The following is a 27,806-nucleotide window of genomic DNA, read 5'->3' on the forward strand; positions in this document are numbered from 1 at the left end:
GGCCCTATAAGTTCACTATTATAAAGCGAAGAGCAATTTTCCTTTCTACTAAATCACCTCGAACTATTGCCTTCCCCATGCCTAAGACCCTCTTAAATGTGGCCATATTATCAAACTAGCTTCTCCTAACCATCTTATTTATATATTTATCTTCCTTGCTTATTGACCATGTCTAACAGAATAAGCCCTCTCATATTCACCTACTCACCTAGAATATCAAAACAGCTCTCAACACACATTTGTGGAAAAAACAGTCAGACACAAATACCACAGTGCAGTCGACCCCAAAGTTAGAAGGCCAACATTTGGGTTACTTTCTGTATACTAACTACAGAATACTTAACATTTTAAACTTTACTGAGCCTACTTTCCTAATCTGTAAAAGAAAGGGGTCAAACCTGATTGGTACAACTCAAGGTTCTCCAGGTATATCGTCCTACATTTTTATCTAAATATCATATCCTTGACTCCAACATCTATCTTTCATTTCCTTCCTTGGAATATCTTTAATTCACATCTGTCAGAATATCAATAATGTTAAATTTTTTTATTTCCTATCAGCTCTCTTTATTTTCTGAGAGCATCACTGTATTACATTAATGCCATGAGTTGTTAACAATACCAGTCGGTACAGGCATCACTTACATTCACAGCACAAAAAGGTAAAAGGATAGCATGAGCATTGCCATCTAAACCGCATTGCTGGATCTCCTTGATAGGCTTGTTATCTCTCTTTGGGAACAGCTCCATCATTTCCTCCACTGTTGGTTTTTTAAGTTGTTCTTATAAAGGTGATGTGGCCTGGTAGTGTGGCCTAGTGGTAGAGTGCATGAAGCCCTGGGTTTGATTCCTTGGTACCACATTCACAGAAAAGGTCGGTGCTGTTGACGAACACAAAGCCTTGGGAAAGCCCAAAGAACAGTGCCCAGGCCCTCAGTTGAAGCCTTGGGCTCAGGTCTGGTAAATAATAAATAAAATGTGATGTACAAAGGGGTCAGGTAAAGATTCTTTTTGGACAAGGGATTATATTAAATTTTAAGTGCTATTTTCTTCTTAAAGCTGTAAGATCTACTAAGACTGCGGCAGAGTTCTCACTTCCTATTCTTAGCATTTGGTACAAGACTTTCTTATACAGGTGATCAACAAAACTGATGAATCATGAATGTGTGGATGAACCACGACCAAAGAGACGTTTTCCTGATTCCCTCTAATTGTTAAGGTTACCCCGAGATTGGATTCACACTGTTGGTATCTATTGCAGTATCTTTCCTATTACTCTATGCTGCTGTTACAAATTTTCCCACCTATGCCCGCCCCCTCTACACAAACCCTTAATGCCAAGAGAGCCTAGAAAGGTACGATCTGAAGATCAACAACTGCCAACCCCAAACTCATATAACTACTGGTGCTAGCATTGACATTTGACAGTGAAACTAAAACCTTTCATGATAAGCAAATTTACCCACCCCACACAAATTTCTTCAGGTTAAGGTCTGTCCTGGTAGGTTCCAAGTCCTTCTACAACATCTACCATTGATCTCTGCTCTAACTGTATTTTTCAAGATTATCTGAAATACTAAACAATAAAGGGCACTGAAGGTGGGGGGAAAGGCCTCGATACATAGGTTATAATTCCAACTGTTTTATAGTCTTCCGACATATGTGTTATATTAAAACTCAAGACGTCCAGGTATTCTTAATAAGCAACTGCTACTTTCAAAGACTGAAAGCTACCCAATGTATCACAGAATTATATCCATTTCCTTGTTTCTCAGTGTCCACTCAACATACTTTCAATTCACTAAACAGCTTAAGTGACTTTTGAAGACTTCTAGTCCCTCCTCTGCAAGGTATAGAACCTTTATAAAACCATCTTCCCATGTGGCCTGCCTTTCTTAGTTCTGCTCCTAAAAGACAAAAAGGACCAATTTTAAGGTCTTCTCTTTTTGTAAGCAGTAGCAATTCCTCAATCTTAGGCTTGTTTTGGTTTTTTTCTTTCCTCTCCCGACAAGACTTTTGACCCTTTTACTTTAACCTCCCAGCTCTTGTTCAGCATCTACAAAACCATTGTGGCTAGTACCTTTTCTGTTCTATATGCTCTCAACACCAGTGTATCTGCATCCTCTTCCTGAAATGTGCATCAGTCGCTGCCCTTCCTGGGCCATCACACACGTCTCACATACACGCACAGTACCATGCATGCATGCGTCACTCTGTCTCTGACATACAAGTTCCTTACACCACTCTCACAATGGTATCTTCCAACCACACGGTTTCTAACCCAGTTTCTGCCGGGGAATACAATCCTGTTCATTGAACCAATCCACCTTTCCTCATCCCTCTACAAGCTCTCTCCTACCCCGCCAACTAACTACAGATCACAATATTCCTTCGGGCTTCCTTCGGGCTCCCGACCTGCGAAAGCAGCAGCAGCAGCAGCTTCGGTTTCCCGGGGTCTCCCCCTCCCTTGCCTCCGCTCCACACCTCAGGTGTGCCCACTTCCATTCACAACGCTTCGCTCCAGCCAACCCCGGGCCGCCGAGATCCAACTCCTCCACACCCACCTCCTCTCGGGGGTTTTTCCTGCCCGGGGCCCGCCGGAGAGCCGGCGACCCCGACGCGCGCGCACACACCTTCACACGCTCCCCCCCCCCACACCTCCCACCGCGCACCGGGACGAGCGGCGGCGCCGGAGCTCGGGCCCCGCCGGAGGGGGCCAGGCCGCGGGGCAGCCATGTGCCCGCCCGCCCGGGAAGGAGAGGACGCCGCCGCCACCACCCCCACCCCACCCCGGGACGCACCGCCCCGGCGGCAGGCGCCCCGTGCCCCCGCCCTCCCTCCGGTCGTCCCCCACCACGTTCCGGGTAGGCCCCTGTACTCACCGGAGGTACTGCGCGCTCTGCAGGCTCATCCTCCGCCGCCGCGTCTTCCCGCGAAGCCTCCGTGGGTCTCTCAGGCTCCTCGGAGCGGCCCCGCGGCCCCGCGGGTGCTGGCGGCCGCCGCCATCTTCCTTTCCTCCGGCTCCTCCTCGCTCGGCGGGGGGCGGGGGGCCGGTGCGTGAGGCGTAGGGGAGGGAGCGGGGAAGCTGCTCTCCTGCGGCTCCGGCCCGTGGGGCGCGGGGACACTCCGACCCGGGAGGAGGAGGAGGAGGAGGAGGAGAAGAAGGAGGCGGGAGAAGGGAAGGGGGCGGGGAAGGAGGAGGGAGAAGTAGAGGAAGGAAGTAGGAGTTCGCTCTCGCGAGATTTCAGCGGCGCTGCTCCCTCTGGGTGGCTTCCGCCTCTCGGTACCGCTCCCTCTTGGGATCAGCAAGCTTCCCGGCGCCTCCGCGGCTTCTGAGGAGCCTGCCGCTGCCGCTGAGGAACCCGCGGACGGCACCTGGCGACTTCTTGACGACCCGGCCCTCTCCCGCGCCAGGGGGCAACCCCAGCCTCACCAGGAACATCGAGCCCAAATCAACGGGGAGTTACACTCAAAGTCTTCCCCGGTCTTTCCACTCCACCCGAGTTCCCTCTTCCGCTTTCCACCCCTCCTCTCTTTCCCACCGGAAACTCCGCCCCTTCCTTTTACAGTTCCGCCCGCCAGTCTCTGTGACTCCGGTCTTCGCTCGCGCGCGCGCTTCGGAGTGCACGGAGGCCCAGCCTCTTACTCCGCGGTCCCGCCCCTGCGCGCGGGGAGACGGGTGGAGGGGGATTGGGAGGAGCCCCGGGGAGGAAGAGAAAGGAGAGCAGCGGGATTGGATAAGCGGCTGCCATGGAAACTGGAGGCTGTGGTTGTATTGTCATAGTAACCGCTGTGTGTGGACGGGGTGACCCTCCCCTCGGCGAATGGATTCCCGGGAAAACGCCCAGGAGTCCTCCATCGCTCCCCGCCCCCCTTTTCTTTTGCCTTCCCCCTCCATCTAAAGGCATTCCCCGGGCAGGGGATCGCAGTTGTTCTCCCTGGCAGAGGAGTCCCTGTCCTCCGCCTCCCCTCCCACAGCTGCGGGCCGGGAGACCCCAGCGGCTTTCCCCAGGAGCGCGTCCACCGGCCCGCGGGCGGGAACCACCTCCAGCGTTTCCTCCAGGAGTCAGCGCGTGGAGATGAGGCCGGCCTGCCAAGACGCAAGGCTGCTAGGCTGGGGCGGGCGAGGCGATGTTGCACTTGGCTAGGCGGCGGCGAGGAAGGGCCCAGGGCTTCACCGCCCCCTCCCCGCCCCCCCCCCGCGGCGCGGGCGGCAGGGCAGGGCAGGATCCCACAGCCAGAACGGGGGTCCCTTGAGGGAGGAGAAGGGCACACGAACACCGAAAGATAGCCAGCCTCACCGACCTAGCGGACCCCTTCCCAAAATCTCCCCAACACACAGGCACCGTCCTCCACCGGCCTGCTGGGGGGCGGGGGGAGACCCGGGTGAGGTTAGGGTGAAACACCACCCGGAACGGTTACAAGCGTTTGGAGTCGAGAACCAGTAAAGAGGCGGACTACTGCCCTCCCTCCCAGAGGTAACCTCCCTCCCCCACACACCTCGCCCCAAGGCCGGCTGACCATTGAAGATTGATGGCCCACCGCCCCTCCCCACCCTTCCTCCTCGCTGGGTTTTACAGTCTACACCCTATATTGTGGAGGGGGTGTTAGAGCAGAAATCATCTAATACAAAAGAGCCTAAGTATTCATGATGCAATGATCAGTGTAAGGACTCTTCTTAGGAAAATTATTCCATCTTTAACATGTCGATGTAGTTTGTCAGGTTTGGTGCTAAAATGTAGAGGAAGGGCAATAATATGGAGCCTGAGAAATAGTTGGGAATCATTCTAAGGGCATGAATTACTTGACAATTTAACGTTTTCAGTTCATATTGTGACCATAGGCGGCTATCTCCAAAACACTTTCGAAAGATTTAAAATCCTCCAGGAATACAACCCCTATCTGGGGAGTTAAAATCAGGATTCCGACAGGCTCATTGATTTTTGAGTACCTAGCTCCTGTCTTCCCAAGCCAGCACTTATTATAAAACCCAACCCATGTTTATTTGGAACATCATGTACCATGTAAGTTTGGAGGAAATGAAAGTACAGCCCACTTTGAAACCAGTCTCAAGGACAGATTGTCATTAACGAAATAGAAAGTGAACTATGCCCCCCTCACCACAGCACAGCCAGCAAGCACCCAGTATGACGCAGAGATTACGGCTGTGCCACGCCCCTTACCTTCCACCCACACCCAGTCAATACCCACTCCCGGGAAAGAGAGCCACCTAGTGAGACATTGTTCACATCTCCAGTGTAGCATGCTGCTCTTCAACCCCAAGAGCCAAAGGATAGAGATTTCTACTATCTATGCTATCTCAAATATCGTACATTTCTTTTCTGAAATGCGTTAGTCATATTTAAAGACTTTAACCAGAATGAGACATTTACATTACATAAGTAATTATCCCCTTATCATCATAACCTTTTATATGTAGGACACAAGTCTCCAGTAAACAGTAATCATCACACTCCTGGTATGAAGTCCATGAAGATATTACTGTCTTCTCATTTTAGAAACAAAATTGAACCAGAAAGATTAAACTTTTTATTATGGTTTGATTGTTGATTTTGTCATTTAGTGAGCACATAATGTACTGCAGGCACTGTCCAGGTGACTATGGATACCACAATGGAAAAGATAAGGTCTTTTAACTCACGGCTAGTAGAGTCTTTAGATGTGGATGCAGTGATGTATGAACAAAATAGAAACATGAATGAGATCAGAAATCTCTATTTTAAAAAAGCAGCACTATCCTAAGAAATTAAAAATTCAACAGCTATCAGGGTGCGGTGCCTCACACCTATAATCCTAGATAATTAGGAGGCGGAGATCTGGGGATCAAGGGAGAAAGCCAGCCCCAGCACAATAGGCTCTGAGACTCCTATTTCCAATTAACCTCTAGAATGGGAAGTGGGGCTTGGCTCATGAGTAGGGCTGTAGCCTTGAGCTGAAGAGATCAGGGACAAGGCCTAGGCCCAGGGGTAGGGAGGTAGCCTTGACCTGAAGAGCTCAGGGACAAGGCCAAGGCCGAGGGGTACAGAGGTAGCCTGTAGCTGTAGAGCTCAGGGACACCGCCCAGACCCAACAGTACAGGCACTAAGAGACATGAGACTCTTTATCTCCAATTAACCTCTAGAATAGGGAAATGGGGCTAGGCTCAAGGGTAGGGAGGAATAGGGAGGAAGCCTTGAGCTGAAGAACTTAGGGACAGTGCCCAAGCCAAGTTCAAGCCCCATGACCTCCTCCACACACAAAAAATACAACAGCTTTATAATAGACCTATAAGCTAGATAGAATAACAAAGCTTAACAATCATAAAACATTGATAATAATCTTATAAATAACTCAAAATCAATAATCCTCAAAAATATACATACTGATGATGTACATTTCTTCAATAGACTGTACCCACATCACAACAAATTAAAATCAACTTTTTTTTTTTTTTGCACCAGACCTGGGGCTTGAACTCAGGGCCTGAGTACTGTCCTTGGGCTTTCTCAAGGCTAGAGAGCTGTACTGCTTGAGCCACAATACCACTTCTGGCTTTTCCTATGTATGTGGTACTGAGGAATTGAACCCGAGTCTTCATGCATGCTAGGCAAGAATTCTATCACTAGGCCAAACTATTAGCCCCCCAAATCAACTTCTTGAACACAAGTATCTTTCTGCAAAAAGATTCATTAACTTTCCCCTGTAGGGATGTAAAGCTCAAAATAGCAAAGAAGCCTAAAAATCAATTCATCTTTTTAATAGATTTCCACTGAGGAAATTCAAGATTCCTAGAACTGTGCAACTTTAGTGTTGACAAACTTCTTACTCAAACGTGAAATACCTCATTTGATTTTTTTTTCCCCCCTGGAATCCTTTCAAAGTTTTCTTGCAAGGTAAGGTAGCATACAAGGGACTCTGAAGTTGCATTTTAGAGTGCATGGTTGTAGTGACTCCTTGCTGGTTTGACTAATGGAAAACATGGTTTCTCACACTGCACAGTAAGCCCCACATAAACAAGCCTCTCTAGTGCAGTCTACCTCAAACTATGCTATTACATGAGTCACCACCCCCAGCTAAGTTGTTCTCACCTTATTTTGTGAGCTCCAGTGCAAATAATAGTAAGGGTGACATGCCTTTTTTTAAAAAAAAAAAAAAAAAAAAAGAAGCTGGCTGGGAGTTTGGCCCAGTGGTAGAGTGCTTGCCTAGCATGTGGGAAGACCCAGGGTCGATTCCTCTGTACCATATGCATAGAAAAAAGCCAGAAGTGGTGCTGAGGCTCAAGTGGTAGAGCTCTAGCCTTGAGAAAAAGAACCTAAGGACAGTGCTCAGGCCCTGAGCTCAAACCCAGGACTGGCAAAAAAAAAAAAAAGGAGCTGTCACATTTCCACTGATTTTAGAGGTTTTTATTTGGGGGAGTGTTGATTTAATGACATATTTGTAAGGTATCAGAATGAATCTCACCATCTTAGTTTGCTGATGGCATTCCTTAGTACAGGATTCCTGTAAACTTTAGTTAGATCACTTGTGACTGAATTTATGAGTGCCTCATATATATCACCAGCACTTGACAAAGGCTTATTTTCTTTGTGTTTTCTTTTTTTTTTTTCTTTTTTTTTTGCCAGTACTGGGCTTGAGCTCAGGGCCTGAGCACTGTTCTTGGACTTTCTCAAGGCTAGAGCTCTACCACTTGAGCCTCAGCACCACTTCCGGCTTTTTTGTATGTATGTGGTACCAAGGAATCAAACCCTGGTCTTCATGCATGCTAGGCAAGCACTTTAACCACTAGGCCAAACTCCCGGCCCCTCTGTGTTTTCTTATATTGAACTAAAGTGAGTATAATTGCTGCAGTATAAAAGTATTTGTAAATAGTCTTTGTCCATAATGTTCACAAATCTAAGCACACATCCAAATCTATTATAATTCATATGCTATTGCAACTCTTATCATTTAGAATGCAGATTTTTTTTTTAAAAACAGGACGTCATTATATGGTCCAAGCTGACCTCAAACTCATAATCTTCCCACCCCAGCCTCCTAAATATTACAGTGGTGTAAATTACTTTATCCAAGCTGGGTGGCTCACACCTGTAATCCTAACTACTCAGGAGGCTGAGATCTGAAGATCTGGGTTCTCAACCAGCTAGCCCAGGCATTAAAAAATGTGAGACTCTTATCTCCAATTAATCACTGGAAAAGGGGAAATGGCACTGTGGATCTAGAGGTAGGGCAGTACTTTGAACTGAAGAATTCAGGGACAGCACCCAGGCCCAGAGTTCAATCCCCATGACCCACAAAAAAAAAAATTACTTTATCCATGACTCTGATAATGTGAAAGAATACAATATTATGACATTGTGAGTCAAATTCTAGAGGTTTGAAACTTTTCAAATATTTTTCCTCACTGCTGAGCATCCTAGTATAACCATCTGGCTGCTCAATCAGTGATTACTTTTCTACCTTACACTAAGAGCTTTCTGAGAAACTACTTCGTAACACTCCTGTGAAGAGACCCAAAGTTTCAGTAACCTGACAATACATAGCAAACCGCCTCCATCTTACTTGTTTCATGAAACCTTAGTAAGCACTAATTTATTTTAACATTTAGCCTACATATTCTGAATGTTCCTAAATCACGTGCACAATTAAGCATTAATAAATGTGTGTGTGTGGTTTTTGTGTGTGTGGGGGGGTCATGTGGCTTGAATTCTGGGCCTGGGGGCTGTCCCTGAGCTCTTTAGCTCAAGGGTACCATCCTACCCTTGAGCCACAGCCCCACTTCTCATTTTCTAATGATTAATTGGAGATAAAGATTCAAGGCTTTGTAGTGCCTGGGCTGGCTTTGAGATCCTCAGATCTCAGCCTCATGAGTGGCTAGGATTATAGGCATGTGTTTCTATTTTGATGAGCAATTACACAGTATACAGTTGCATTCACTAGTACACAATGTTTGTGTAGCTGGCTTGTGTTCTTTAGTACCACACCTCAGACCATAGAACTAAGTCATTCAGTCAAGTCAGTGATTCAGACTCTTCAAATAAGTGAGTCAGATACAAGTTGACATTTAAACTCTGGTCTTTTATACTCAAGATTTCTTAGGTCAAGAATCAGCAGCCTTCCTCAAAGAACATAGCAAAGGGCCAGGAGCATAGCCTAGTAGTAGAGTGCTGGCCTAGCATGCAGGAAGCCCTGGGTAGTGGCGCTGTGGCTCAAGTGGCTGAGTCCTAGCCTAAGCAAAATGTGACCAAGGACAGTGCCCAGGCCTTGAATTCAAATCCCAGGACTGGTAAAAAAAAAATAGCAAGTCTACAAAGTTCATTTCTAAGAGGGGCCAGACTTTCAGACCCTGAGAGAAAAGAACTTCTGAAGGAAATGGGGTGCAGCTGAAAAGTTGTTTGTGTGTGTGTGTGTGTGTGTGTGTGTGTGTGTGTGTGTGTGTGTGTGTATGCAGTCATCCTAAAGAACATCATCTTGGAGATTTTTCAAGTCTCTTTTAATTTCTACATAGTAGATACTGCTTTAGTCACAAAGAACGTGATTTTGATATTCATTGTTATAAATCTCTTCTAGCCCTAGGGAAACAAGGTGTAAGTGCACACTCAGACAGGAACTTCCTCCTTTTTTCTGCCCTTGTTACTTTGCTATTTGCATTTGTAATTCTGGATAAGATGTAATAAAGGTGAAAAGCAATCCAGCTTGGGAGATGAGCTTATGGCTTTGAAGCACTCTAGGAGTATTTGTTTTACCTTTCTACTTTGCTTTACTGCCCTAAGATTGTTTCCTAAGAAAAATGTTGTATGTCAGAAACTAGGATGATTTGGCCTAGATTTGTGAAAATTCTTTGGCATCTTTGGATTAACACATAGGAACACATTCCAAAGCAATTAAAGAGTAAATTAATGTGTATGTATAGTTCACCTTTTAGCCACAGGAAGCTTTCTAAATTTTTTAAAAAAAATGTTTCCATGGCTTCAAGTCTCCATCGGCTATCCATTATCCTTGGGGTAAAGTTCCAAGCCTTTTAGGGATCCTGTCCCTTGGCTGATTGTTCCTGATTCTCCTAATACCTCATCCTGACAACTCTATAGTGACTTCTCATAGGTCTTTGACTAGGAACTGTAATCTTTTTATTTTTTTATTTTTAATTTTTCTTTGTGGGGGGCAGTCATGGAGCTTGAACTCTGGGCACTGTCCCTGAGCTCTTCAGGTCAAGGCTACCACCCTACCCCTGGGCCTGGGCACTGTCCCTGAGCTCTTCAGCCCAGGGCTACCTCCCTCCCTTGAGTCGCAGCACCATTTTTGGTTTTCTGGTTGTTAAATGGAGATAAAAGTGTCTGGGATTTTAGTGTCCAGGTTGACTTTGAACAGAGATCCTCAAATCTTAGCCTCCTGAGTAGCTAGGATTACAGGCATGAGTCACCATACCTGACAGAACTCTTATTTTTTCTTTCCTTTTTTTTTTTTTTTTTTTTTTTTTTTGTCAGTCGTGGGGCTTGAACTCTGGGCCTGGGCCTGTCCCTGAACTCTTCAGCCCAAGGCTACTGCTCTACCACTTTAAGCTATCGAGCCACTTCCAGTTTTCTAGTGGTTGAATCTCAAGGACTTTTCGTGCCTGGGCTGGCTTTGAACTGTGATCCTCAGATCTCAACCTCGTGTGTAGCTAGGATAACAATTATGAGCCACAAGTGCCTGGCTATATTCTTTTCTTCTCAGAGTCTGGGCTCTGAGAAGTTATGTAGATAACTTTTCTTTCCAGACTGTTTTCTCATGTTTCCAATCTGAATATGAACTCTAGAAGAACTTCCCCCGACCCTATCAAGCTAGGTAAGTATATTACTGTGTGTTCCCTTAGTGCTAAGCCAGTCTTCATGCCCCTGGTCATATTAATAATTCTCATGTATTTGGTTAACTTCAGCTATAGCTCTGTAAGAGAAGATGTTATTCTTATCTTACTCAGTATTGTCCTATTTCCCTAGAAAGTGTCAGATATAAAGAGTATTCAATATATATATATATATTAAATCAGTGCATTTTAAAAAGTGAATAGAAATATGGACCATAACTATCAAGTATATGCTTAAAATTCCCAACTACCTTATTGAAGAATGTCTTCTAGAAGTAATTCTTACACAATCAGAGAACAATTTTAACAACTTTTGGGGCCTTCAACCAATCTGGGCAATGGGAATTTGCTACTATAAACAATATGAAATGAAAGGGTTTTTTTTTGAACAGGTACAGGGTTTAATTCAGAACCTCACATTCTTGCTTAGCTTTTTTTTTTTTTACTCAAGGCTGAAGCTCCATAACGAGCTACATATCTACTCTAGCTTTTGCTGGTTAATCAGAGATAAGAATCTCATGGGCTTTCCTGCCAGGGATGGAATTGCTTTGAACTGTGATCCACAGGTCTGTGCCTCCTGAGTAGCTAGGATTATTGGCACATGAGCCACCCAGCTTGAAATTTTTAACTAAGCCAAGTTTAGGAACTGAGTAAAGACACATATGGGGCCGGGAGTTTAGCCTAGTGGGTAGGGTGCTTGTCTAGCATGCACGAAGACCCAGATTTGATTCCTCGGTATCACATACATAGGAAAAAGCCAAAAGTGGTGCTGAGGCTCAAGTGCTAAAGCTCTAGCCTTGAGAAAGTCCAAGGACAGTGGACAGTGCTCAGGCCCTTTTACTAATTACAATAAAAAATGCAAAAAACAAAAAAACAAAAAAAACCCCGCCCATATAAAGTATCATAGAACAGATTTTCAGACTTTAGAGTAAAAGTGTCTTTGACATCCAAATTACTTCTATTTACTTTTAGGTTTTCTAATTGGAATTAGATGAATGCAGTTAGCTTTTTCATTATGTGTCAGAGAAAATACACCCTCCTGGGAGAAGATGTCAAAAGAGAAGAAATGCCATCAACTAATTAGAAAATAGGGAAAACATTAGATACAAAAATTAAGAAAGAAAATTGTATCAGGCTGTAAAATGAGGAGTTCAGTGGTCTCTATTTCCCATCAGAAAAGTATAAATTCTAGCAGTATTTTTTTCTCCCATGAGGTAGGACTAAAAGTATTGAATATAAGATTATTCAAGCTGGGTGAGGTGGCTCACACCTGTAATCCGAGCTATCCAGTAAACTGAGATCTGAGAATTTCAGTTCAAAGCCAACCCAGGGCACTAAAGACCGAGAGACTCATATCTCCAATTAACTGGAAGTGGCGTTGTGGCTCAAAGGGTAGGGTGGTAGCCTTGAGCTAAAGAGCTCAGGGTCAGTGCCCAGGCCCAGAGTTCAAGCCCCACAACAAAAAAAATTCAATTTCAAAGTAAATAAGGTAATTATGTTTCAGGAGACAAATTGTGTGGTTAAATGAACATTTGTAATGTCCCTAGCACTTCTAGCACTTAATAGAAAGTCAACAGATGGTACTGCTCTTATGCACATAGGTGAATAAAATCTTTATAACCTACACCCATCAGTGTAGGTTAAACTTGCTTTTAAAAACACAATACTTTGTGTTTGCAGAATTGCAACTATGTAGAGCAAAGTACAGAGCATACTCTTTAAAATAATTTTGTGCTATGATCAGGGATTTACTACAAAAAGAAGAAAACAGCATCTATGTATGTTTGGAGGCTGTCTCAGTTCATTACCTGTTTTATGTTTGGATGAAATGAGATTGCAAATCTGTCTCACATCTAATGAGGATAAGGAGTTCATAAGGAGTAAAACCAGCTGCTTAGGACTGCCCAGCCCCTGCATTCTTTCAAACGTCCTGGATAGCTCTGGTTTGTATGTGCTTACACTCATAGGCTTCTTTGAAAACACACACATACAGATGCGAGCACACACACACACACACACACACACACACACACACACACACGAGTCTTCCCTCTCCCCTCATCAACTGAGATGAGAGTCATCCGGTTCTTATTACCAGAAGACATACAATGGATCATGCCTGTAATCCTAGCTACTCAGGAGGCTGAGATCAGAGGATCACAGTTCAAAGCCAACCCTAGCATGAAAGTCTGTGAAACTCTTATCTACAATTAACCACCAGAAAACTGGGAGTGGCGCTGTGGCTCAGTGTAGTAGAGTGGGAGCCTTGAGCTGAAGAGCTCAGGGATAGCATCCAGGCCCAGAGTTCAAGTCCCAGAACTGACCAAAAAAAAATCAAAAAATTTTAGAGTTTAGGATCTATTGGCCAGGCACAGTGGCTCCTTTCTGTAATCCCACCTATTCAGATGCAAAGACCAGGAAGACTGCAGTTTACAGCCAATCTTAGTAAGTTTGTAAAACCTCATCTCAAACAAGCTAGATGTGGTCATTTGTGCTCATAATCCCAATTGTAAGGAATAGAGGGAAATGCAACCTTAGGCTGACTTTAGGCAGAGGCATGAGAACCTATCTGAAAAAAAAAATGATATACTGCTTATCTAGCTCAGTACAGCAAAGAGGAATAAATAGTTTAGGCTCTAGAATGCTTGTGAATGTTCTAGAATGCTCAATAATCAATTCCTTATTCTTCAAAGACAAAGATTATGCTAAATAATATTCTTCTGAAAATATTAATTTACATGTATCCTGATACTAAGGAGAAGGTGATGAATAATAGACCCTCCAGAATTGTATTTTATCATATATTATTCAATCTTGAGAATTCCATTGTATTAGGTTATATATGATAGTCACTGCCATGCCAATGATAAGCATATCTTTTCTCCCAGAGCTTAAATTTTAGAGGAGAATTAAGTAAATAGGCAGCTGTAGTTTAAGTGATAAATGCTGTGGTAAAGGTCTCTGTGTCCCTTCCACTTGGAGATCAGTATAGACAAGCAGACAGAAAAAATCCATTTATGCATCTTGTTCAACTGGGACACTTAAGTATGTCAACCACAAAGACCTTAGAATGAGATTTCTGAGTTCTCTTTTTGAAATGGTATTTCCCATCAGGGAAAGGAATATGTAGCATTCAATTTAACAGAGGAGGATGGAAAACCATGGCTGAAAGTATTGTACACTACAATATATCAAAAAGATACAAAGCTATGTAAACAGACAGTTAACTGTAAAATAGAATTGCAAAGAAAATGCTCAAGAATACAACAAAATATCAGTACTAGTTATTTCTATGGTACTTATGGTTTGCTCTTATTTTCAACTTTCAGTATTTTTGACCAATTGAAAAGTTATGGTTGTTGCCATTGCTATTGTTAGAATTTCCTTGTGTTTCCTAAAATTAGCGTATGTTAATTATTCAAAATGGTTTCATTACTATATGTTTATACATGTACAGAATGAGCTTTGATGAAATATATCTCTTCTGTCCCTCATTTATCTTCCCCATCCACCTTGCACTAGCTAGGAGTTTAATTGGTTATTGTTTTGTGGTGCTGAGGATGGAACTCAGAGCCTTGTATACTTTACCACTGTTACACCCCAATACTGTTGTTCTTTAAATGTTTGAACTGTCTGATATGATGTAGGAGCCTGAAGGGAGATCTGGATATGGAAAAGGAGTCAGATTAAAAGCATAACAGGGCTGGGAATGTGGCTTAGTGGTAGAGTGTTTGCCTTGCATGCTCGAAGCCCTGGGCTCAGTTCCTCAGAAAAAGATGCAAGTGGTGCTGTGGCTCGAGTGGTGGAGTGCTAGCCTTGAGCAAAAGAAGATCAAGGAGAGTTCCCAGGCCCAGAGTTCAAGCCCCAGGACTGGCAAAATAAATAAATAAAAAGTATAATCATTTAAAAAAAAACTGATGATTGAAGAAAAGTTCTTATTGGCAATCCCATTGGTTCAAGTGCAATATCAGATATGAATATTTTGTACAAGCTAATATAAAGATCATTTTTGGTAAGTTTAGATTTACCTTTGGGATCCATCACAAACTGAGAAAGATGCCCTGCGTGAAATTTATGAATTGTTTTAAGTAATAAAGTTTACAGTTACATCTTCATGTGATCTTTTTGTTTTCTCTTACCTTTATAATTCTAGTCTGCTCCTTCAACTTGAAGGCACGCCTGGCCACTCCCAGTTATATAACAATCTCAGTCTTCTGGAATGTGACCAGTCCAGAACCTCAACATTTACCCATCTATCTTTTTCTTTTTTTTTAAATAATTGAGAAAGGAAAAAGCAGGGAAAAGAATTGTGAAATAAGGAAGAATGAACAGAGGAGGAAAAAAGTAAACCATCAAGTCTGGAGGAAGAGCAAGAGGAATGGATGGGCAAAAACACATACCTCCCAGTAGTATTCAAGCTTACTTTCCATAAGGGATCTATTTTAATTTTTTCCCCAGTCCTGGGGCTTGAACTCAGGGCCTAAGCACTGCCCTTGGGCTTTCTCAAGGATAGCTCTCTATCACGTGAGCCAACCACAGCACCACTTCTGGCTTTTTCCATGTATGTGGTACAGAGGAATTGAACCTAGGTCTTCGTGCATGCTAGGCAAGCACTCTACCACTAGGCCACGCTCCCAGTCCCTAGGGATCTATTTTATAAAGACAGAGTCTTCTAGGTAGCCAAGACTGTCCTCAAACTCTCAGTTCTCCTGCTTTGGCCACTCAAGTGTTGGGATTCAGGTATGTACTACTCTGCCTGGCTCCACGAGAGATTTTAAGAGTCTAGCCCCCATCTCTCTTTGCAGGGTAGTATTGTGATGAGCTCAGTATTGTGCTAAGCTCAGAATCTCAAGGCTGCACTGGCTGGCTTATTCAGGGCTGGTGCTCTAACAGCTTCTAATCTAGCATTTTACTGGATAACTGAAAATGGTGTCTTAAAGAGTTTTCTTCCTAGGTTGGCTTCTAACCTCAGTTCTCTAGATCTCAGCATCCTGAATAGCTTGGCTTAGGTACTCAGACATGAGCCACTGGCACTGAGCAGCAACTGAGAGTTGGCTTAATTGGTAGAGTGCCTCTTTAGCAAGTAAGACTCTGATAGATGTTAATCCCAAGTGCCAGGAAGAAAGGGGTGGGGGAGAAGAGGAAGGAAGGAAAGAAGGAAATAAAAGAGGGCTGGTAGTATAGTTTGAGTGGTAGAATGTCTGCCTAATGGTTATAGGGTTGTGAGTTCAAATCTCAATACTGGCTAAATGAATAAATGAAAAGATTTTGAAATTTTGAACTAGTGGTATGTACTCTGTATTGTTAAAAGACAACATAACAAATTTAAAGACTTTAAAGTGGTTTTTATTCATGATTCTAGAATTATGCAGCCCTCTGATCTAAATAAAGTATGTTCAAAGAACATTGGGGTTGCAATATGGTCAGATGGTATTTGTGGCTAGAAAAAGGAAGTGAGGTACAGAGACAGGTTTACTGGTTGTAGTTTATTAAACAGCATTAAATGTTTGGTTCTATTCATTAAATGAAAGTATAATGCCAGGCAGGACTTGGTAATGTGCTGGATGGAAGGAATACAGTGAAGGAATAGAAAAGAGTCCAAGGTTCCTGCTTGAGAAACTGGATGAGCTAAGATTACAGACATGAGTCACTGGACTCTGCCTTCCAGCTGGGATATAAAAGAGAAGACATAATGTGGTAACCTTTGATCATGGGCACACAAATTCTCCTCCCATTCAAAAGCAAGGGTAAGCTAGACACCAAAGGCTCACACCTGTAATCCTAGCTATTCAGGAGACTGAGATCTGTTGGTTGAGATTTGAAGCCAGCTTGGGCAGGAAAGTCTATGAGGCTCTCATCTCCAATTAACTACCAAACACTAGAAGTGAGGTCGTGACTCAAATGGTAAAGCACTAGCCTTGAAAAAAAGAAGCTCAGAGACAGTGTACAGGTCCTCAGTTCAAGCTTCTAGAACTAGCACATGCACCAAAATCTTATATCCTGCTTGATTTTTAATTTCTATTTACTCATCTTTCAGATTCATCTTTGTTCATATTTCTGTATTTCTTTAATATTGATTATCTTTAAATATTTTTGAACATTTAAGTAATTTTAGATTACTTTTCAGTCTGGGTTTCTACTCCAGAAGGAATACAACACCTACAAGAAATAGATTTTTTTTTTGCCAGTCCTGGGCTTCAGCTCAGGGCCTGAGCACTGTCCTTGGACTTTCTCAAGGCTAGAACTCTACCACTTGAGCCTCACCACCACTTCTAGCTTTTTTCTATATATGTGGTACCGAGGAATCGAACCCGGGTCTTCGTGCATGCTAGGCAAGCACTTTAACCACTAGGCCAAACTCCCGGCCCAAGAAATAGATTTTTTTAATGATGTGTGCATGTGAATGTAAAAACACTCCATCCAACGAAGAACAGTTGCTTTCTACTGTGTGTGTGTGTGTGTGATTTTTTTTTTTTTTTTGGTACTATGGGGCTTGAAGCCAGAGCCTCATGCTAGGCAGACATTTGACTTCTTGTACCATACCTTCTTCTTCCAAAACAAATATTCTTTACCAACACATGTCCAACATTTATATAATTTAAGCATATACTAAATAGGCTAGATTGACCAAAATTTAGTTGAATTAAGCCAGGTACCAGTAGTTCATGCCTGTAATCCTAGCTATTCAGGAAGATGAATGAGTATGTGTTAAGGGTCTAAATCAAACATATTGAACTATTACATTATAAAAGCTTCCCACTTAGCATCAAGAACATGACAAATATGCTGTAACTTCCTCATTCAAACACAGTAACAGTTATAATTCCTGTAATAGAAAAAAAAGGCATTTGACAATTAGCAAGGAAAAATAAAAAATGTATTTGTAGACAATCATTTCTTATGAAGAAACTTCAAGAGGTTCAACAAGACAAAAATTAGAATAACCATTTGAATCATGCTGCCAAGTGCATAAGATCAATAAAAAAATCAATATTAATTTTATACAAAATTAAATGATCTGTACACTTGCATAATAGTGGACAAAAGATCATTTTTACAATTGCAATAGAAACTATGAGGAATAAATCTAACAAAAACATTCAACTCCTTTGTACAACTACTTAAAGGTAAAAAGTTAAAAAGCTTTCAAAAATTTTATGAAGAATATTATAAGAGTGTAATAAAACATTAGTAAGCTCACAGAACAAATTTAATAGTAAAGGGATTATAATTCCCTATAAGTCATTATAGTTTCAATCAAAATCAAGTTCAAGATTATTTTCTTGAACTTGACAAATGACTATAAAATTAATTATATAAAGACTGAGTGCTGGTAGCGCATGTCTGTAATCATAGCTGCTCAGAAGGCTGAGATCTAAGAATTGTGGTTGGATGCCAACCCAGGCAGAAAAGTCTATGAGACTATCATCTCTAATTAATCACAAAAAAGCCCAAAGTGGAGCTATGGCCAAGAAGTAGAGTGTTTACCTTGAGCAAAAAAGTTCATGGACAACACATAGGCCTTGAGTTCAAGCCCCAGGACTAGGACACACTCACAAAATTATATAGAATTATATAGAATTATGTAGAAAAGACCTAAGAAAAGCCAGGGTAATTCTAAAAAGCAAGCCCTTTCAGAAAGGAAGATGGATTATAAAGCTGTGGTAATTCCATACTGTCATGTACTGATTAGATGAAAAGCCATAAGCTAGATACAGGCATAATACACAAGGTCTGGAAACTTGATAAAGGAGACTTCATACACCTTCCAGGTCAGAGGATACTGACTCTGTATTAAAGACAGCAAGAACCACTATACAATGAGTTGCTTAAACACTAGATTCCTAATGAGATATACCAACCCATTTGATCTTAATATTCTTTAAAATTCTTAGAATTTATTGAAGATACCCTAGGTTTATATGGATTGCCTCCATTTCTCTTTACCATGTTTGAATTAGAACTGAGACATTTACAAGAGGCATGAACAGAGAACACATTTCATTAGCTACCCATCAGTATTGATATCATTACATGGCATTAAGACTACTACTGAATGAGGGCCGGGAGTTTAGCCTAGTGGTAGAGTGCTTACCTAGCATGCATGAAGACCTGGGTTTGATTCCATGGTACCACCATACATAGGAAAAAAAAGTACCACAAGTGGCTCTATGTCTCAAGTGGTAGAGCTCTAGTCATGAAGAAAGCCCAAGGTCAGTGCTCAGGCCCTGAATTCAAGTCCCAGGACTGGCAAAAAAAAGAAAGAAAAAGAAAAAAAGGCTACTATAGATGAGAATGACAAGGAAGGAAAGAAATAATATCTTAGTAAAACCATGAAAAACGGTTTTGACCTTGCATTACACCTCTTGAGAAGTTCTCTCAAGTCTCCTAGTCTTCCCAAACTACAATTTAAGGATCATTTTTATTTACTTAATTATTTTAAAACCAGGCCCAATGACAAATATCTAAGCCTGAGACAACATAAAATACTTTGATAATTATTAGAAAGGGAACACATTCATGATTGCAAGAGAAGGATTACTTATATGTGACATCGAAAGCACAAATTATGAAGGAAAAGCTTAATAAATATGAACACTCCAAATATACTACCTCTAATTGACAAAATATCCCATAAAATTAAATGGAAGGTCATAGTCTGGTAGAAGTTGTCACATATATCAAGTAAGGAATTAGTATTCAGATAATGCAAATTACTTTTATAAGTGAAATGAAGACAACCCAATAGAAAATGAGTAAAAGAAAATATATGTTCAATCTCATTAGAGAAATAGAAATCAAAACGTCAGTCAGCAAAAAATAATTTTGGCTGGGCACAGTGGCTCACACCTGTAATCCTAGCTACTCAGGAGGCTGAGGATTAAGGTTTAAAGCCAGCCCTGGCACAAAAGGACCTGAGACTCTTATCTCCAATTAAACTCTAGAAAACAGGAAGTGGGGCTTGGCTCAAGGGAAGGGTGATAGCCTTGAATTGAAAAGCTCAGAGACAATGCCAAGGCCCAAGGGTAGGGCAGTAGCCTTGAGCTGAAGAGCGCGGGGACAGTGCCCAGGCTGAGTTCAAGCCCCATGAACCCTCCTCTCCCCCCCAAATAATATTGTGTGTCTGTGTGCTGGCACTGGGGGTTGAACTCAAAGCCTGAGCACAATCCCTAAGCAGTTTTTGCTCAAGGTTGGTGCTCTACCCCTTGAGATACACCTCTGTATCCACCTTTTTGACAGTTAATTGGAGATAAGAGTCTCACAGATTTTCCTGCCTAGGCTAACTTCAAATTGTGATCCTCAGATCTCAGCCACCTGAGTAGCTAGGATTACAGGTATGTGCCACTAGCACTCAAATTGCAAAAGCTTTTTAAATCTGACAATATCATATATTGATAAAGATCTAGGGAAGTGAGAAATCTTACCAAGTGGAAGTGGAAGGTTTACCTCATTGCAAGTCAAAGTGTACACAGGTACAACTACTTGGAGACAAATTTAGAAATATTTTGCCTAGTTGAAAATGCTATATTCCATAATCCAGAAACATCTAAAATTTAGAAAAATGTCAAAATAGTGCTCAAGGAAACATTAATGCGTCTACTTGGTTAATAAATGTTTAGCAAGTTTCACAAAAGCTGAAGTTCATGCTAAGCCTTGGAAACAAAAAGATAAGCACGACTGCTCTTGGGAAACTGAGATGGACTTATGGGGAAGCACATGGTTGGAGCAGTGGTGAGTGCCCGTCCAGGTGAAGAGGTGGAAGCCGCAGGCGGTGTTTCTGCTGGCATGACAAGGGAAAACCTTCATGGGAGAATGAATTCGAGGAGACTGGAGAGATGAGAAAACAAAATCTGTGCTTTGATCTTGAGGAAAGTGCATTTTAGGCAAGAAGAAATGGGAAATGCAAATGTCTGGACACTGGATGTGCTGACACACTGAAGATGCTAAGCAGGGAATGGCAGAAGATGAATCAGGAGGCTGGACCAGGGCTGTATCACACAGACCTTTAGGTCAGGGCAGGGAGTTTGGACATTTTTAAAGAATGGGATGAGAAGCCATTGGAGGATTTTGTGCAGGAATACAGTTGCTCTAATTTCCATGTGTAAAAGTCATTCTTGCAATTCTATGGAAAAGGACTTAGAATACAGGGCAGTAAAATATGGCGAGGAAATCTGTTCAGTATATGAATTATCCCTTTCGTTTTCTACTCCATCATCTTTTCTTGCTTAGATGACCTGTACTTACTAGGTTAGGTGAGTGACTATTGCTAACTACATAGCAAAACATTGCACTGGGGAGACGAGGTGATAAAATGGTAACTGTAGGGTTATACTGTATAAGGTTCTTTGAATTTTGTATTATTCCCTAAGGTATATCGATTTTGATATTTTTAAAAATGCCATTCCCCTTTGTGTAGTAAAATTGGTTGAGTATTTTTTTGTAACACAGTAACTAAAAAAACCTGTATAGTAAAGTCAAAGTCTCAGAATAATTAAAAAAACATTGCAGCAGTGGGAAAGAGGTGATGTTGGGTTGGGTTTGTTTGAAGGTACTGAGAAATGGATGAATCTAGAACGTGTGCTGAAGATGAAAGAGACAACCTAATGATGGAGATTCCAGGTATAAGGACAGGGTTTGAGCTGACTGGAGCTTAGGATAGAGGACTTAAGCCTGGTGCCTGACAATGTCATTCACTGAGATGGAGACAGCTCCTAGGGGTAGCAGATGATGAAAAGAAGTAGGCAAGCACAGTTACTGCAATATTTGTTTTAAGGAAACACTGGAGCTGTCCAATGACCAATGAATAGGGAACAGGTGAACTGCGGGTGTAGTCAGCCTATAAAATACTGTTCACAAGTTAGGACAGCAAAGAGGTTCTGTATGGAAGCATGGATGTGCTGAAAGCATTGTATGACATCAGCTTGCAGCATATTCTCTTCAACATGCAATTGCATGTGCATATGATTTAGAAACCACAAATACAAGATATTGTGGTGGTCTATCTTATGTCAAACAAAAGCATGAATTCCAGGGTCTGTCTTCACAGAAAATTTCAGGTACTGGTTGTCTCTAAGAAATGTTTTCTATTGTTAAAAATGTTTAGCACTGGGTTGGGAGTTTGGCCTAGTGGTAGAGTGCTTGTCTAGCATGAACAAGCAGGAAGATCCTGGTTCAATTTCTCAGTATCACATACTTAGAAAAAGCAGGAAGTGGTGCTGTGGCTCAAGTGATAGGGCTCTAGCCTTGAGAAAGCCTAAGGACAGTGCTCAGACCCTGAGTTCAAGCCCCAGGACTGGAAAAAAAAGCTCTCTAGGGAGGGGAAGGGGGAAGAGAAGATGATTGGGTATATTTCACCATATGCTCACCTGTACCTTTTGATTTTGTTTATATGCAGTACTTATTAAAAATGAAACAAACAAGGTGTGGTTGCACAGGATTGTAATTCCAGCAGTCCATGTGCATGTGCACAGACACAAACATAGACACAATATATATATATATAATATACATACAATGTAATGTAATATATAGTATGTATTTGTATATATTGTGTGTTTATATGTAATTGCATAGATAGTATATACCATATATACCATAATAGGATTTTCTCAAACTTTAGCATCTGGTCATTTTGTCTCTTTCAAAAGAATCACAATTTATCTTTGAAGAGCTTTGATAACCAAATTATCTTCACCAAAGTCTTTTGAAAAATTAGCAAAGTGATGAATCATATCACATAACAAACAATAGAACTTAGTGAAATTTGCTTTTCTTCTTCATTTCCACAAAGCCCAGCAAAGCAGCTGCTGCTAAGTATTTCTGCTCTGCTTTTCAGTTACACCCTCCACTTCTTACCTCCCTGCTTGCTCTTCCTTTTGGATTTTTTTTTCCATTGTGGATAACTCCTATGTATTGTTAACAATATAAACCACTCCATTTTCTTTTCCCATTACCACCTCTCTCACTACTTCCTCTCCATTTTATCTCCCCTCATGAGTCTATTAACTCAACAAGGAACCTGAAGAATAGAGAAATAAGCCTATTCTTGCAGATATACTTTGTCTCTGATCTATGTTATGTACAATATGCCATTCAATATATATGATATTTCATGACATGTGTTTAGCAAGTGTCATTATAGCTGTCCTTGACATCTGTCCTATAATACTGTTAAATTAAGACAAATATTTTTTCTAATACTCCATTTACTTAATTCTATAATACAGAAAATGATGTTCAAACTGATGTGACTAAAGCCAATTATGCAGGTAGAGAATAATTTGTGTGACTAATACTGCTCAGCAGTCTTCCTCTGATCAGAGCAATGGAGCTCAGATGGGAAGATCATTTGTGTTTCACTTGTGTTAAAGCAAGATAAGAAAACCCAGTAAGTAGGAACTAGGTCAGCTTATCATGATCATCAAAGAAAATTTCTTAGGCTTAGAAGTTTTCTGGCTTTAAAATGAATTCCTTGTTATCTGTTCTTCTTTTCAAACTAGAAGGGCATGTGCTAAAAATCATTTCATTTTCAAACAAGTTTATAATATCATAGTATTTGTGTGTGGGGGGGTTCCTATGGATGTGATTGGCTTCCTTACCTATTTTCTGAATAAATACTTAAATGTAAGGTATGCAAATATTCATAGGAATGTTTTCAAAGAGAAATCAAACTTGAATAAGAAAAGACAATGTCAGAATGTGAACATCAGAATAAAATCTTCTCCCCCCAATCATCCTGCTGCTTGAGCTTATCAGAATGAAATCAGGATTCAGTGATGACGACACCTTGTTGTCATGGAAATACTTGTGCTGTCACAAATGTAGTACTATGACTTCATGGTGAGGAGAAGCAGATCCCCTAGCGTGGGGTTGTCATAATTGTTTAATGAATAAATTGTCTTAAATTCTTTTTTTTAAAGTAGGTGAGAGCATAAATAATGAATAAAAACTACTCCATTGTAGTTTACAAAAGCTCTGGGCAAGAAAAAGCTTAGCTAGGTAAAAATACTATGCTTTTTTTTTCTTTCTTCTCTCCCTCCCTCCCATCTTCCCTTCCCTTCTTCCCTCTTCTCTCTGTCTCCCCCTCTCCCTCACCTTTTTTCTCTCTCTCTCACTGTCTCTCTCTGTCCTTCTTTCCTTCCTTCCCTCCTCTGTCTCCCTGTCTCCCTCCCTCCCTTTCTCTCTCTCTCCCTCTTTCTTTCCCTCTTCCCTTCCTTCCTTCCTTCCTTCCTCCCTTCCTTCCTTCCTTCCTTCCTTCCTTCCTTCCTTCCTTCCTTCCTTCCTCCCTCCTTCCCTTCTTTCTTTCTTTCTTTCTTTCTTTCTTTCTTTCTTTCTTTCTTTCTTTCTTTCTTTCTTTCTTCCTTTCCTTCTTTCTTTTGTGTGTCCAGTCCTGGGCTTGAGCTCAAGGTTTGAACACTGTCCTTGGACTTTCTCAAGGCTAGAGCTCTACCAGTTGAGCCTCAGCACCACTTCCAGCTTTTTTCTATGTATGTGGTACCTAGGAATCAAACCTGGGTCTTCGTGCATACTAGGCAAGCACTCTACCACTAGGCCAAACTCCTGGCCCTCTTTCTTTTTCCTTCCTTTCTTTCTTTCTTTCTTTCTTTCTTTCTTTCTTTCTTTCTTTCTTTCTTTCTTTCTTTCTTTCTTTCAATTAACTACTAGAAAAGAGGAAGTAGCAATGTGGCTCAAGGGATAGGGTGGTAGCCTTAAGCTGAAGAGCTCAGGGACTGTGCCTAGGCCCAGAGTTCAAGCCCCATGACTGACACACACACAAAAGAAGAGTATGATTGAAACTGTATACTAAACTGTAGGTTTCATTTATATTTCAATCTTTTTCTGTTTTTGATTCTAAGATCTAGTTCAAAAGACTTTGTTATAGTTAATCATTGTGTCTGCCTCCTTCAATGTGGTTCTCCATTTTGATTTTTCTCCTCCATGATCATGAAAATTTTGAAGTGTCCCTGTCATATATTTCATATGTTATCCCTAAAGTGGGCTTTCTGTTAATGCCACTTCATGACTAGATGGAGTTGGTACATTTTTGGAAATGATTTCATGAGGATGAAAATGATCCTCCCATCATATCATAGCAGCGGGACGTGATGTCAACATGGGATACTTACATCAATTGGTTAAAGCGAATCCTGCCTTGCTTCTCTACCATGCAGTTACAGTCCTCTCCCTCCATAGTCTATTCATCAGAAGCGATCAGCGAGTCTCCTGAACACTCATGGAAATCAGATTCAGATAGCACCAGGAGGTAGATCTAGTGAAGGATTTGGGGACCAATATTCAGTGACCACCATGATCATTACATCAGGGGAGATACTTTTTTTTTTTTACCAGTCCTGGGCTTGAGCTCAGGGCCTGAGCACTGTCCTTGGACTTTCTCAAGGCTAGAGCTCTACCAGTTGAGCCTCAGCACCACTTCCAGCTTTTTTCTATGTATGTGGTACCGAGGAATCGAACCCGGGACTTCATGCATGCTAGGCAAGCACTTTAACCACTAGGCCAAACTCCTGGCCCAGGGGGGATACTTTTAAACTACACAACTATTCTGTTTTTAGATAGCTCCACTTCCTAATTTTAAAGAATTTTACTTATAGCAGTTATTATTGTGATCTAATGTTGATCTCCAATTTCTTTCATTCATTCATTCTTTCTTTAGATTTTTTTTGTTTGTATGTTTGTTTTTAAGACTATATCTTTTTTTTGCCAGACTTGGGGCTTGAACACTTAGGGCCCAGGCACTGTCTTTGGGCAGTCTCAAGGCTAGCACTCTACCACTTGAGCCACAGCACCACTTTAAGCCTTCATGAATGCTAGGCAAGCATTCTACCATTAGGCTATGCTCCCAGCATAAAAGAAACAATGTATTTGAGCAATTTTTTCCCCAAGGTCTCTATTTTATTCATTTGATCCTGTATATTAATATTTTTACACACTTGACATTGTATTCTCTGGTTGAATTTTGTCATGTTGTTATATCAGAATCTATTTCTAATGATTACTCATTTGGACTGTCAGCCTAGATGAATTAACTAGATAATATCAGAGCTTGCAGATGGGTTGGAGCTCAGGGAACATATCCATACTTTATGATAATCTAAAATCTTTCTGGATCTTTTCATTCAATGTTAGCTCCTATATTTGTGGCTCTGTAAACCCTACATCTGCCCCTCTCCTGGGACTTCAGTCTTAATAGCCCCCTCCCTCCAGTCATAAGAATGAAAACCACAGGAACCTAGATCTCCAATCTAGTTCCCTCTCCCCCATTTTATACCTTACTCAATGCTGTGAAAACATAAGAAACTTTTTCACTGCTATAATTCTACTTACTCAGGAGGCTGAGATCTGAGGAATGTGGTTCAAAGCCAACCTGGGCATGAAAGTCTATGAGACTCTTATCTCCAAAAAAACTACCAGAAAACCAGTAGTGGGCCTGTGGCTCAAAGTTGTAGTATTGCCTTGAGCAATAAAACTTGGGGACAGCATCCAGGCCCTGAGTTCAATCAAGCTCCATAACCATTGCCATGAATAACAACAACAAGAACAAAAAAAATACACAGCAATATTTCCCAAAAGATATCAATAATTCCCTGAGGTATCACTGGCAGGATCTGGGTCACACTGCTATAACTGACTAAAAGGATGGATGGGAATGACAACCTGAAAAGAATAAGAATTGGCAATCCCACAGCTGAAGAAGTCTGTTTTCTTCTCCTCCTCCTCCTCCTCCTCCTCCTCCTCCTCCTCCTCCTCCTCCTCCTCCTCCTCCTCCTTCTTTCCTTTCTTCTTTTCTTTTTTGCCAGTCCTGGGGCTTAAACTCAGAGCCTGGACATTATCCTTGTGCTTTCCCAAGGCTAGGGCTCTACCTCATGAGCCACAGCACCACTTCCAACTTTTTCTATGTATGTGGTACCGAGGAGTCAAACCTGAGTCTTCGTGCATGCTAGACAAGCACTCTACCACTAGGCCAAACTCCCAGCCCCAAAAGTCTGTTTTCTACTTCTGTCTCCAAGGCCATTTTTAAATCTTAGGAGTAAATAACATCTTAAATACTCTTGTCTTTGACTCTACAATTTCTCACCTATTCAGACAGATTGGGAAAAAGATAAGTGTGTTAGTGTAATGTTTTTTAAAAATTGTAGGAAAATGTAATTTTAGGAACTTGCTGGTCTGCCACTTTAGATGATAACTTATAGTACTGAACAAGGGAGGCAAAAACTAACCTCTTCTTAGCTGTCCATGGCTCACATCTATAATTCTAGCTACTCAGGAGGCTAAGATCTGAAGATCAGGGTTGGAACTCAGTCCAGGCAGATAAATTTGAAGAGATTCTTATCTCCAACTAACCAGAAAAAGTTGGAAAGAGAACTGTGGCTCAAGTGATAGTGTCAGCTGTGATTGAGAGTTTGAGGCTCTGAGTTCAAGCCCAAGATAGGCACCAAAAATAACCCTTTAAACTCTTAGAGAAACCTGTCTCAATCCCTGGGATCAATCTCTTTCTGTACACCAATACGTCTAAAATGCTTTTGAAGTATTTTCCCCTCTGCCTTCTCCTCTGTCTTGAATATTTTCTAAGATATGTATTTGTGTGTGAGAAAGATAGATTACTCCATAGAGAAACAAAGAAATAAAAAATACACAGGTAAATTAACACTATATTGGCTTCTTAGAGTAGATATGTTTTCTCTGTCTGCAAAGACAGATTCTTCTTATTAAAATACTTAAAATGACTCTTAGATCCAATGTCTAAGACATTAAAAGAACAAAGCAAAATAAAAGTTGTGAATCTTTCTCTAAAATAATAACAAAAAAGGAAAATCATCACTAAAGTAAACACTAATTATCTCTTCTGTAAACACCAATTTACAAATATAAAGTTTACTAACATATGGTACTGTTTCTGCCTTTGTTTTCCTTAGTCCTATTATTTTAATAGTGTTCATATTTCTTTTTA

At 41.4% G+C, this 27,806-nt stretch overlaps 2 protein-coding genes across 16 annotated transcripts in view; one reads left to right on the plus strand and one right to left on the minus strand.

The window, feature by feature from the left end:
• Window positions 1-3,153, minus strand: part of Smg7 (SMG7 nonsense mediated mRNA decay factor) — a 70,426-nt gene extending 67,273 nt beyond the window's left edge. For 7 of the 12 annotated variants that reach the window (XM_090340270.1, XM_090340277.1, XM_090340275.1 and 4 more), the window contains exon 1: window positions 2,883-3,153. In XM_090340270.1, the coding sequence (XP_090196396.1) occupies window positions 2,883-2,911 (29 nt within the window). In that variant the 5' untranslated portion in view covers window positions 2,912-3,153. Of the gene's footprint in view, window positions 1-2,080; window positions 2,331-2,564; window positions 2,626-2,882 lie in introns of those variants that run through there. The other 5 variants (XM_090340278.1, XM_090340279.1, XM_090340280.1 and 2 more) reach the window with 5 other exon arrangements.
• Window positions 3,154-3,851: 698 nt separating this feature from the next.
• The window catches only part of Nmnat2 (nicotinamide nucleotide adenylyltransferase 2), a 173,236-nt gene continuing 149,281 nt past the window's right edge, over window positions 3,852-27,806 (plus strand). For 2 of the 4 annotated variants that reach the window (XM_090340284.1, XM_090340283.1), the window contains exons 1-2: window positions 3,852-4,478; window positions 10,754-10,821. The gene's annotated coding sequence lies outside the window, so the exon portion shown is untranslated. The remainder of the gene's footprint in view (window positions 4,479-10,753; window positions 10,822-27,806) is intronic. The other 2 variants (XM_090340287.1, XM_090340285.1) reach the window with 1 other exon arrangement.

The sequence above is a fragment of the Megascapheus bottae genome, chromosome 10 (genome assembly GCF_031878675.1).
Source record: "Megascapheus bottae isolate mThoBot1 chromosome 10, mThoBot2.hap1, whole genome shotgun sequence".
Classification (NCBI taxonomy): domain Eukaryota; kingdom Metazoa; phylum Chordata; class Mammalia; order Rodentia; family Geomyidae; genus Megascapheus; species Megascapheus bottae.